At 53.3% G+C, this 12,650-nt stretch overlaps 1 protein-coding gene across 1 annotated transcript in view; it reads left to right on the forward strand.

The window, feature by feature from the left end:
* The window catches only part of PDIA5 (protein disulfide isomerase family A member 5), an 83,699-nt gene that overhangs the window by 18,483 nt on the left and 52,566 nt on the right, over positions 1 to 12,650 (forward strand). Inside the window, exons 2-3 of the mRNA XM_070406346.1 lie at positions 2,550 to 2,676; positions 5,607 to 5,694. Of these exons, the coding sequence (XP_070262447.1) occupies positions 2,550 to 2,676; positions 5,607 to 5,694 (215 nt within the window). The remainder of the gene's footprint in view (positions 1 to 2,549; positions 2,677 to 5,606; positions 5,695 to 12,650) is intronic.

Here is a 12,650-nt window from a genome sequence, read left to right on the forward strand (position 1 = left end):
CATTGAGCTATGAACTCTTTAGTCTGAAGTCCATTCGTTCTCTGGGAGCAGTAAACTAAATAACACATAACAATAAAGTGGAATTAACTTTTTGGTGAGCTCTCAAGGTGGGCTGCCTGAGGGCAGTGGTCTGTAGGCCTTGTCCACAGCTCTGGCCGGGCAGAATGAGGGAGAGATCGTTCCTCAACTCCTCCTCCTGGATGGTTTCACCCTGGGGAGAAGGAACCTTGAAACCTAATGGCAGATTATATTTAGAAGCACTAGAATGTGGCTACATTTCTGTCTTCTGTTCTGCTGAGGTAGAAATTTGTATTACATATTATGGTAACGATGCTATTGGAGTGCTTTATGATTTATAAAGTATGTTCGATAAGTTATCCCATTTTATCCTTCCAGCAGTCCCATGAGGGAGGTATTATTATCTCCATGTCAGATGTGAGAGGCATTAAGCCTCTGGAAGGTTGAGGGATGTTGCTTAGCCATCTTAGCTTATTGAATGGCAGAGCTCAGACTCAACAAGACTTCTGGCTGCAAAGAGGCAGTGGACTGAGAGGGCATGGGATCAAAGAGAGAGGCTGGGGTTCGGGTCCTGGCCCTGCTTTTCATTAGCTGTGTAACTTTGGTCAGACAATTTCCCTGATCAATATGATTAAACATATCAGATAATCGACAGTTGCCTCTTTTTATTGATTACATTCCTCCATATTTCTCTGTCCTGGCTCCATTCTGGGCTGGTTGCTCTGTAGGCTGTTGGACAGTTTTCCCGGACTTCTCTTCACCATCAGTATGGTAATTCTTCTTGCCTCTTTCCTCTCTTGGATCCTTTGTTTCCCAGATTCCATGTCTTTGTCATTTTTTATTTACATCTTGTTTTGGTAGAGCATGAGTTCTAGTAGCTTCCTGAGAAAGAGTGCATTGGTGGTAAATCGTGCACATCTGAGATCTGAAGTCTGAGTAAATTTGTATTCACCGTTGACAGTTTGGCTGGTGATAGAATTCCAGTTGGAAACCACATTGCCTGATAATCGCAAAGGTGATGCTTCGTTGTTTTCCAGTGTGCTGATGACCAGCTTTACGCCGATTCTGACTCCTGGTCTTTTATATGTGGTGTGTGTTTTTTTCTTTGAAACACACATCTGCTCTTTGTCAGCAGTGTTCTGAATGTTTGCACAGATGTATTTTGGTGAGAGTTAATTTTATTCTTGATGCTGGGCCCTCTCAACTGAAAAGCTCGCATCCTTCAATTCTGGGGTATTTTCTCAAATTATTTCTTTGATAATTTCTTGTCCTCTGTTTTCTTCTTTTTCTGGAGTTCCTTTAATGTGGCTGTTTGTGCTTTAATTTGGCTGTTTTTGGTTTTAGTTTCATCTTTCCATTGGTTTGTTTTCGCCCCTTTTATGTTAAGGGCTTTCCTCAGATATCTGGTGAACCTTGTTATCTGTGTGTATTGAAGAGCAAGGCACTAACTAGCACTGATCAGAGACTGCGTGTGGGGGGGGGGGGGCACTTGTTTACTGAGAGCACCTCACATTAGGGATTGGAGTGGGAATTCAGCTGTTCCATGGGAGGATCTCCAAGTCACTGTCTTTAGATTGTTTTTCTTGTGCTTCTCAGTTTCTCCTGAGAAAAATTCTCTAATCTCCTGCCTGGGGGAACAAGACTGGCAGCATTCTGGAAAAGGGGTGCTAGGGGATGGGATCATGCGGAGGGTTGATCTCAAGGTTTAGTTCATAGACTTCCCTTAATCTCCTCTTTTCTCTCAGGGCCACACTCCCACCCTCTGCCTGGTGTCTCCCAGCAGAGCTTTCCTTATTTTAGTGGACATGTAGTAACCCCTGTGCCTTCTGCCAACCAGGCAAGGGGCTATTGGCCAGCTGTGTGGGCTGGGTGAGGGGATCTGCTGTGTGACTTCTCCTTATTCATGTGTTTAACACACACGCGCGCGCGCGCGCATTGCTTTCATCTTACACATGCCCGTGGAGGTGCCTGGTACCTCCAGTGCCCAAGGTTTGCAGGCTTCTTGGGGACAATCCGCTCATTTCTGTTGGTTTGTTTCCTGCCATCATTGGCTGAGTAGGGCAAGCAGAAACGCCCTCACCACCCATTCCCATTCTGAACCTCAGAGGTGATCTTATTTCTCTGTGGATTTTGTGTTTCGGTGCTCCTGAGTGGGATGGAGTCTTCGCATTGCTCCGGTGTGTGATGCAGTGTAGCATGTAGACACTGGCCTCCCAGAGAGGTCTTGATTGAGGGGGTGGCAAATATGTCCACGCACATGCTTGTGTTGTATGCAGTCCGTGCAGCGTTATGATAGTGCGTGGAGAAGAGAGGGACGTGGAGGCTGAGAGTGGACAGGGAAGTGTCTTGGGGTGTGTGGTGACTTGGCAAGGGGATGAGGTGAAGGGCAGCTCTAGTCTCCTGAGAAGGGTTGGTGTGCCCTCATCCCTCTGAAGTGAGGTAAGCTGTAGGCAGCAGGTCTGTGGGCACCTGTTCTTCCTCAGGCCTGGCTGGGACCCGGGGCTCACTGTCTTTGTCTCCTTCATTTGCAGGTTGTCCTGCCAGGATGGCTGTCCTCCACAAAGGTCTCCTCACTCATCGAGAGGATCTCTGACCCCAAGGACTTGAAAAAACTTCTCAGGACCCGGAATAATGTATTGGTGCTTTACTCCAAATCCGGTGAGTGCCTGGCCTGGGCTCACCTTTGGGGATGGCATGCGATAGGAAGGGAATGAGAGGGGCCAGAGGTGGGAGACGGAGACCTTAGGACCAACAGCCAGTCAGGGAGGGTCCTAGGGACACCGTGTTTGTCTGCTTTCCTCAGGAGACGGCAGAGGCCCGGAGGGGCGTTAGTTCTGCTGATCTGGGATCCCTGAGAGGTCATTCACTTCTCTTCTATAAGTGTTTCTTAGAAAAAGCCTCATTGCCTCAGGAGAGGGCATGAGTGTGAAGGAGGACAGAGGACTGTGGATACTGGGGATGGACATTCTGACTTCCTGGACAGGCACAGGCCAGCCCTGCCAGGGCATGCTTCTCCAGGGCTGTTGACGAACAGCCTGGGCCAGCCCGTCGCCAGCTGAGTTGGTCCCAGGCTTGGGGACATGCACCCAGGCTGGCAGCTCTGACCCTGCCTGGCCCCCATCTATCCTACTCTGGGATTGGAACACAAGGCTGAGTTTGGACTGGGCTCAGGGCGGCTTCAGCGGGGGTGGGAGCAGCAGCTTGCCTCCTCTGACCTTGGGACTGGCGAGGGCAGAATGGATGGAGAGAGGTTTGCTGGGCTCTTGGCTGTGACTTTGAACATCAGACTGTTGATATTATTCCAGCACAGTTAAGTGTTTTCGCTGCTCCTGAGGATGCCAAGTTCTCCGTGCCCTGGAGAAGCAAAAGCCAGTGGCTGGGCCAGTTCCGGGCACAGCTCTCCCTGCAGCTCATCCTTGACACTCGTTGGCACTGGGGCTGATGGATGTTTTGGACGTATGTCCCTCCTGGAGCCCGTACCCTCCCAGCACCCTGGCACATGCTGCTCCTTGCTCTTGTGCAGCCTGGCAGATGCTCTCTGAGGTTGTTGTTGGGAGCCCAGCATGTGACTAACATTTCTCTGCTGTCAGGAACAGGGGTAAACTGAGGCCAAGGAGAAGCAGAGCTGCTCCTGAGGCCTGGGTGTAGGGCCCTGATAAGTGTGGCTCACCCCGTGGGTGCTCCTGGAGCTGGTGGTTGTCAGTGTGGGAGCCACTCGGCTCCTCTCTGAGTACGACGTCCTGCCACGGAAGCTCATCATCGTACAAGGACGCCTCGAGGACCTTCTGCAGGACGGTCCCCTTCACTCCTCTGCCAGGTTGTCAGATAACATCCAGGTTATGAGAGAGGAGCTGAAGCTGGGAGAGAGAAGCTGACTTGTCTGAGGACTCGCAGCTGGTAGATGATAGATGGTAGACGCCGTTCAAGCTGGTCAATCGAGCTGGTCCCTGCTCCACCTCTGCTTGTTTCTTCTGCTGGAGGGAGGAAGCGATGTGTTACCTCTGCAGGGACGGGAGGGCTCTGCCACCAGGAAATGGTTTGGGTTAGTTAGAGGGTGGGAAGGTGGATGGGGTCTCCAGATGGGGCTTGCAGGGCAGGAGGCAGGGCCCAGAGGTCTTATTTTCTCTCCAGCCCTCACCCAAGCGTAGTCTCATGCTTCCCGGGTGCCGGCTCCTTCCTGCGTTGGCAGTGGCCGTGGGTGGTTTTTCTACCTTCTTGCCTCCTCCCCAGGCCTGTCACTAGATTTGTGACTGTGCGTGGGCTTTCAGGACAGCACAGTAACTGGGTTTCTCCCCTGCCGGCCTTCCAGGCAGGGCTCCCTTTCCGCAGGGCTAGGGGAGGGGTGCTGCCTATCCCTCTACTCCAGTTTCCCTCCCCCGCTCCCCAGAGCCCATCTGCCTGCTGAGTGATGGCCTTTCCCCCTCCACCGCACCCTCCTCCTGGTGCCCTGGTGGGGTTCCTGGCACTGTTCTAGAATGATGCTTTTTGTTCACTTCCATAAAGGCTCCGCACGCTTTGTGTTCACAAACAGCTACCATTCTCCACACTAGAAAAGGAGATCTGTGGAGGCAAATAATTCAGACACCATGTCTGCTTGGCTTTGGAACGTATCGGAGGGGGAAGGCAGCAGACTGCTCTCCCCACCAGTGTCTGCCTGGCAGGCCTTTCACATGCGCTCACAGGTATGGCAGGGGGAGGTGACACACTGGCCACAGCCACTCGGCAGTGGGACCTTGCAGGCTGGCCGTGCTAAATCCTGGCCACAGAGGCTCCGTCCCCAAGAACCTGCCCTCCTACAATAGAGTCCAGGTGCTTTGCCCAGACCCACAGGAGTTGACACCTGGCCCAGCAAAGCACTCTTCCTTTCTCATGTCCACTCCATCCTGCCCAAGGCCTGGTCTGCGGTCCTGCAGCTGACGCCCGAGGTACGGCCCGGCCCAGTTTCTCCCCTGCCACTTCCTGGGAAGTGGGCTATGACATCTGACGTGGGTACACTTGGCATTGGTCTGTCAGAGACTAGTGTCACATGTAAACTTCATCTGATCGCCAGGTTGTACCGAGGGCCCCTAGATGCGTGTGTGATGGACAAAGGAAGGAAGGATCGGGCCTCTGCCCTCATCAGCTCCCAGGACAGACAAGGGTGGAATTGGCAAACTCATTTCCCACTTCAGTTACAGAATTGTCATTATGTGGTTATAAATTTTTCAAAATTTGTCCCAGAAAGATAGTGAGTCAGAGACTCTCCTGGGAGTTACCTATTTTGCTCAGAGATGCTTCCAGGAGTGAGGGGTGAGGCATGGCTTACAGGAGGCGTGGCTTGCTTACAGGAGGCGTGGCTTACAGGAGGTGTGGCTTATGTGGGGGTTCTCTGTCCATGAGGAAGGGCCCAGGAATGTGGCAGGAGCAGGGGTTCCTGGAGTGAGCTGGGCGATCCTCCCAGAACTGTTGGTCACCGGGACGGTATTTTAACAGGGGTTCTGGACTGGTCTCCTTTCTTCCTTCCTTCCCTGCCCCCAAGAGAAGATGGCAGGATGGCCTGGTGTCCGTGGGCACAGATGTTTAATATTTGGTTGTTTGTTTTTTTACAGAGGCTGCAGCTGAAAGTCATCTCAGGTTACTGTCCACTGTGGCCCAGGCAGTGAAAGGACAAGGCACCATCTGCTGGGTGGACTGTGGGTATGTTCTGGGGACATGGCACGTGGCTGGAGGGCAGGGGGCTCGGAGGCTGTGGCCAGTGGGGCCAGGACTTGTCTCTGATTAATACTCTGAAGAGAGGATGGGATGGAGAGATGCTGCGGAAGGACCTCCCTGGCAGCCTGGCAGAGTCACCTGTGGCCTGGAGGAGGCAGTTCTGGCTCTCCCTCTGTCTGTCCGTCTTCCCTTCTTCCAGAGAGCTTTTACGTTTTACTGTGTCACTTGATTTTGTTGGTGGCAGAGGGGGCCTTGTTTTATAGATGGGGCCTTGGTACCCAGAGAGGCAAGGTGATTTTCAGGGTGACCCACAAGCTTGCTTGTGCGGGAGGGTGTTCGGCAGCAAGAACCTGGGCTTTACCCCTGTCCAGGCCAGTAACAGAGGTCTCCTCTCCTTGCGGCCCGAAGTGGTGGAATCAGCTGGCCGACCTGCCTGCTGCCTTGGCTTCCAAGGTGACACTATTAGATGAATCAGGTGGCTTAGTCCTTCCAGCTCTCTCCTCTAGCCGTGTCTCCATCCCTACCCCACCTGTCCCAGTGCCGTGTGCTCCTCTCCCTCCTCCTCCCCTCCTCCCCCTCTTCCTCTATCCTGACCTTCTTCCTCTCAGGGGTTTTCTTGTCGGAATTGAGTGCCGCCCCCCGGGAGGGAGCCCATGGAAAGAGGCTACTTCTTAGTGTGGGGAAGGGCCTGTTGGTGGAATTCCCCTGATTCTCTTGAGTGTGGAAGCTGGAGTGCAGGGTGTGCTCAGTTCCCTTTCCTCCCCATCATTAGGAATAATTTCCACATCTCTCTGTGTTCAGTGCTTTGCTGCTGGGAATATATTTATACACACCTCTTGTCATATCATTAGCTCCCAAGTTGGCGTAGATTGGCAGAAGCACAGAAAGACTCGCAGAGAGTGAATGAACACAGGAAAACAGATAGCTAAGAACAGGCTTGCCCTTTACACGTTTATTGAGCGCCAGCTGTATGCAAGGCACTGTGCTGCACTTGGCAGGTAGCAGCGTCTACATGTCCTTCTGACTGAGGACAAGAGGTGTCTCCAGAGCCTCTTTGTCCAGCCACTGCTCACCTGGACTTGGGGTTTGTCAGGAGCATGGAGTTGGGAAGAGGAGGGGAAAGGAGAATCGTACTCAAGGGTGTTGTACTCCGGTTAGTTCGTTTGGGGAAGAGGTGGGGTTCTGCTGGAAAGAGGCAGGTCTTTTCCTGGGCGGCCCATAAAGGTCTTTAACCTTGGATGTAGCTGACCCTGCCTGAGTCACAAGCCTTGCTACTACCCTGTGGGTTAAGTGAGCTTTCATGGACTCCACTCCAGTGCAACCTTCTTCCCCTGCAATCTGAGTCCTAAATGGCTGTTTGGCAAATGAACTTCATGGCCTCAATGGCTGGAGAGGACTGAAGGAGATTCCTATTTTGACAGAGCACCGGGTAAGACCCGCCGACGTGTTAGCCCAGCAGTGTTTGCTGAAGCCATGTGTGTATGTGCACATGCACGCATGCCTGGCCTCACACCTCCAGGTTTACTGAAACACCAACTCAATGGACGAGACTACCCTCTAGACCAGCCGTGGGCAAACTACGGCCCGCGGGCCGGATCCGGCCCGTTTGAAATGAATAAAACTGAAAAAAATAAAAAGACCGTACTCTTTTATGTAATGATGTTTACTTTGAATTTATATTAGTTCACACAAACACTCCATCCATGCTTTTGTTCCGGCCCTCCGGTCCAGTTTAAGAACCCATTGTGGCCCTCGAGTCAAAAAGTTTGCCCACCCCTGCTCTAGACCAGTGGTTCTCAACCTTGGCTGCACATTAGAATCACTTGGGAATCTTTTAAAAATCCTGATTTCTGGGCCTCATCCTCCGGAAATTCTGTCTTTGTTATGGGGTGAGGCCACAACATTAGTAACAAAGAAACAGAATTTCTGGAGGACGAGGCCCAGAAACCAGGATTTTAAAAAGATTCCCAGGTGATTCTAGTGTGCAGCCAAGGTTGAGAACCACTGCTCTATTGGTGAGATTGTAGCCTTTGGTGAATTCTAGTCCATCCCCGGCCTGGAAGTGTTTCTGTCTTCCAGGTGTGTCGCTGTCTCCAGTAGCTCCCCAGGCGTGCACTCTGTGACTGGCAAAGCGCCAAAGCCTATTAGAGAGGACAGGTGCTTCGGACTCTCCACAGCTGAAGATGATGCCAGTTCTGCCCAATGAGGCCTTATCACGGGGGTCTTGTGAGGCTTGCAGGTGGCAGAAGGGGCAGAAGAGCTTTGATGTTGCTCCATCCACCTGGGTCCACTCAGCAGACATTCCCGAGCACTTACTGTGTGCTTTGGGGTGCACAGTATCGTGTCCCCCACCCCCCCACCCCCTCAAGAATAGCGGTGTCCTCTGTCCCAGGAGGAGGCAGACTACAGTCCAGGTGAAAGATGCTATAAATGGAGGCTATCTGTGTTAATTTTGTCTGGAAAGGTTGAGAAAGCTTCACAGAGGAGGTAGAGTTCAAGTTTGGGGCAAATCCCTCAGAGTGTCAGGTCTTTAAAGTGCCCTGGATTTCCTCGCAGGTGTGGTGTGGGCCCAGCACTGCCTGGGGTCTTCTGGCTGGTGGCCGGGCAGGCACAGTCCTGCTCTGCTCCCTGGACGGGCAAGACTAAATGGGGCCGGACTAGAGTGTGGAGAGAGACAGAGGCGATTAGAACGCAGGACTCATGCGGAGACATGTGTAAGTGCAATGGGAGAAAGAATCCTGTGACCGATGTGCTAAATGAAAACAGGAGGAGAGGGCGCCTCAGAGCTTTAAAGGTAACCTTAAGACAAAGGGATAGATTGTTTCATGCACGTAGTTGGCACTCCACGTATCCCTGTAGGAGGAAGTGTAAACTGAAATGTTAAATAGCTTTTAAAATGGTTCAGAGAAGTAGGTGGATGGAGGAGCTATAATGGATTATGTTGGAAGCAGGAGTATCTGTTTGAAATCAGAGGCAGAGCACGGCTACATCTTCCCAGAACAACCCACGGACAGAACTCGGCTCTGGTCCTCGCAGGCCACCCTGGGCGGCACTTCTCACGGGCCAGTGTCACATGAGACTCCCAGGGCACCAGCTGGCTCTGCCCTCCTGCTCAGCCACCCCCGCTCCTAGACTTCCGAACGTGCCCCGTAAATCATTAGGGGACCCGACCATATAACTCCTGAGCCCTGCGATGACAGCTCTCGCTGTTGTCCGAAATGCGTTCAGTCTGTGTTTATGAATCTGAAAGAGACGCTCTGGGGATGGGCAGACGCGCGCTCAGGAACGCTTTCTGTTGCCGTCTGCAGTGGAGTAAGTAGGTGGAACAGGGCCAAGCCAACGTCTGCTCGCGTTTTATCTCGGCAGCTGTTAACTAGCAGGTGGGCAGCCAGAGCGCCCCTCCCTCCCCAGGCCCTCTGAGGTTCCCAGCTCCCGTCCTCTCCAGCTCTGCCTCCTGCCCCGCCAGCGAAGGGTCAGAGGCTGGGATGGGGACACCAGGGCTTGGAGTGGGGTGACAGGAAGGTCAGGAGGGAACAGCCTCCTCTGCTTTTCCCCCTTGAAGAGTAGGTGAAGGGAACGGGGGCATTGGAGGGTGAGGGAAGACAGAACTCTGGTGAGAGGTGTCAGGACGTGCGTGGCACGATGCAGAGGCTGGTTGAAGGGTCGGCTTTGCTGCATCCTAGCTCCGTGACCTTGGATAGGACAGTTACCCTGGGTCCATTTCCTCGTCTATTAAATGAGACAATAATTCTTTCTTCTTCCTAGCTCCATGGAAGCTCTTTCTGGAATAGAATTAAGAGGGGAGACCCTGTGCTGCTGTAGTTACTTTTCATCTGGGCAGGACTGTTCAGGACTTGCAAGAGGCTGGAGGGGGAACCGGTGTGTTTGTTCCTCAGCAGCCTTTCCTTGGCTGAGGAGCCTTTGGTGGTTGTGAAGGTGCCTCTGAAGGAAGTTTTGGGCTTGAGAGTCAGCCCTGGCTTGTGCGTGCTTGGCTCCGACCCTGAAGAAGTGCCGGGTGCAGTGGAATTTGTGCGCCTGCAGGTCAGGAGGCCTGCCTTTGAGTCCGGGCTCATCCCTAAATAGCCTAGTTCAGAAACTCCCAGAAGCTGCCAGACTTGGTGTGCAGGGGTGTGTGTGTGTGTGTGTGTGTGTGTGTGTGTAAGTCTTTTGTCTTCCAGTCTTTGGGGGCCTTTTTTTCCTTTGCGTCTCTCCCCATTCTGGGTATCTGCCCCTTAAACCTTTCCAGTCCTTCCTTCTTAGCTTCTCTCCTGTTTCCTGCTTTGTTCTCTGTCCCTTACTAGTTTCTACCACCTCTTGTCTTCTCTGCTGCCCATTCTTTTGACCTTTTCCCTCCTCTCTTCTCTGTGTGAATGTTTCTTTCCCTCTTTTTCTCGCTTTTCTGGCGCTTTCCTCTCAACCGGTGCCTACGTGCCTGTAGGCACACAAAACCCTCCCTGTGGGTCCTCTCCCAGCCCCAGCAACTTGTTGCTGTAAGATGTCTGTAGGGTGTGTGGCTTCTGTCCAGGGATCTGTCAGCTCTCCCTGCCCCTCACTCCACCTCCTGGCTCAGGCCTCAGCAGCCACACTCAGATTGGTTGCTGGTGGTTGTCTGGCTAAGAGTGTGTGTGTGAGGGAATTGGTATTCCCTCCGTGCCCCGCAGCCTGGCATCGGGCTCGGCCTTGGCCGAGTGCTGCTGTCTGGGCAGCTGAGCCAGGGCCAGCAGGCGGGAGGTGGGCCTGGGATGCTAATTCCTAGGGCGGATTCTCACCGGGCTGAGGCTGCCCTCTCCCTGCTCACTGCTTTCTTTTCTGAGGGTCAAGGTCATTACCTAACCGCAGTTTCCTTCTCCCCTGCTCTGTCTCCCATCTGCCTTATTTCCCCTGGAGCAGCGCTGCCTTCCCAGACCCAGGATTTAGGGCCTGCCACCATGTGCATAACATATTTTGAAGTCTTAGCTTTTCTTCTAAAGAGTATTTGAGTTTAGCATTTGCTCCTTTCTATGTAAGCATGTTTAACACGACTTACTGTGCGTTAGAGGAGACTCCCAGGCGAGAGCTGTGTTGATGTGTCTTCAGACACTTCCCAGCCCGTTGGTGGGCACTCCTTGGGGTGGCACGTCCCCCACTGAGGAGCTGGGGAAGCAGGTGCAGGAGGAGAAGGCACACTTATCTCCCTCTGTTCCCATCACTTTTACTAGCTGTGCTGCATAATTCATACTTTACCCGGTGCCTTCTTGAGGTAGGGACAGCCAGAACTGGGAGGATCCCTGCTGTATGCAGCAGGCCCCTTCATCAGAGAGCGCTACCTGGCCACCAAGGTGTGCCCAAGGTTAAGGCCAGCTGTTCCAGGACTGTTCTGTCTGCCGCCCGTGTCCTCCAGTTACATCCGTTCATATTGCCCTTGGTATTCGGCATCTAGAAGTCACTCTGACAGTATTTCTTGCTCATTTGCTCCTTAGCTCCCATTTTTTTATGTCTCTGAAGTGAGGGCACTTTCTACCTTTCCTCTCCCACCAACCTCAGGGGTGACAGGCCCATCTGCTCAGGATCCCACCACATCAGATGGGGTAGATGGGAGAAAGAGATGTCCCCTTTCTTTGATGGGGAGATGGAACCCAGGAAGGCTGTGTTAGCCAAGGGTACCGGGTGGCCAAGACAGGCAGGGGCCAAGGCCAGGTTCTTGGTATGGTGTGCTTTCTCCCCACTGCTGAGGCTGTCCGGCTTTGTGTGGGCATGAGCAGGAGTGAGGATCTGGTCAGGGGGCTGGGAGAGAGATGACGGAGGCTCAGATCTTTCTGAGTCTTCACCTCTGTCCTGGGTCCTGGCTCCTGGTTCATCCATCAGGATATAGGCAGCCTTCCTTGGTGCGTTAGTAATACTTGACCCCATAGAGGAGTTGGAGGCTCCATTCAGCTCACCTGCCCAACTCCTACATTTTGCAGCTCGGGAAACCAAGGCCCGCCAGAGGTCACAGGCTGGCGAATGGCAGAGCCAGATCTGGAAGCCATCAGTCACTCCAGCTGGCAGGTGGGCCTGCCTCCAGTACCCATTTCTTCCCACCTCCCTCACGCCTCCTTCATCTCTGGGTCTGACCCCCAGGAGAGGGCGTGGCCAGCCTCCTGGATGATCAGCATGGCTCCACACACCCACTGCAGCCACTCCGCACTCCCAGCCAGCCACTCCCCAGCAAATTCAAAGGAAATGTCTATGCACACACATCTGTCAGGGCCAGGGTTAGGGGGGAAGTGTGCAAAGTGTGCACAGGCCTCTGAAATCTGTCCACATTCTCTGTAGAGGAGAGCCAGGGGAGGTGGGTGAGTAACTGGGCAGAGGGAGGCTGGGCTCCTGCATTCCCAACAGACAGAGTGGCAGGGAGGCCCTTTGCACGGCCAGTCCACTCTCCGTGATGCATGGCGGTTTTCTGCCTCCCTCTCCATTCCAGCAAAGCATCTCATTCCCTTGCTCCCTGCTCATGTCTCCTCCCCCCTCCAGAGGCTCAGTCCCTGGCAGGGGAAGGGAGGGACAGCAGGAGGTAGCCAGAAGATCAATTAATTGTGTCTAATCTCTCAACCAAGATCCTTCTAAGTCCCTGAGGTTGGTAATTTCTCTCTCCTTCTTGAACTCTTATGACTTATATTGCCTGTACTGCACGATTAGTGCGCACATGCACACACACACACACACACACACACACAACTGTCAGAGGGAGGCGAGCTGACCTGAGAGAGCACCATCAGGAAGTGTCACCTGGCGGGATTCCTGGAGCTCCGCGGACAGAGACCAGACCCCAGGAAGCCAGCAGTGCAGGGCTCCTCCCAGCAGTGGCAGGACAGCCTCAATCAGGGCCTCGTTCACTCGGGTGATTACAGAGGGCCCGCTCTGTGCCAGCTGCTGTTGTAACCCTGGGGAAACAGTGTGAACACACAAAGCCCTCGCCCTCA

Source organism: Myotis yumanensis, unplaced genomic scaffold (assembly GCF_028538775.1).
Source record: "Myotis yumanensis isolate MYYU_CA2020_CCGP unplaced genomic scaffold, mMyoYum1.0.hap1 SCAF_2, whole genome shotgun sequence".
Classification (NCBI taxonomy): Eukaryota; Metazoa; Chordata; class Mammalia; order Chiroptera; family Vespertilionidae; genus Myotis; species Myotis yumanensis.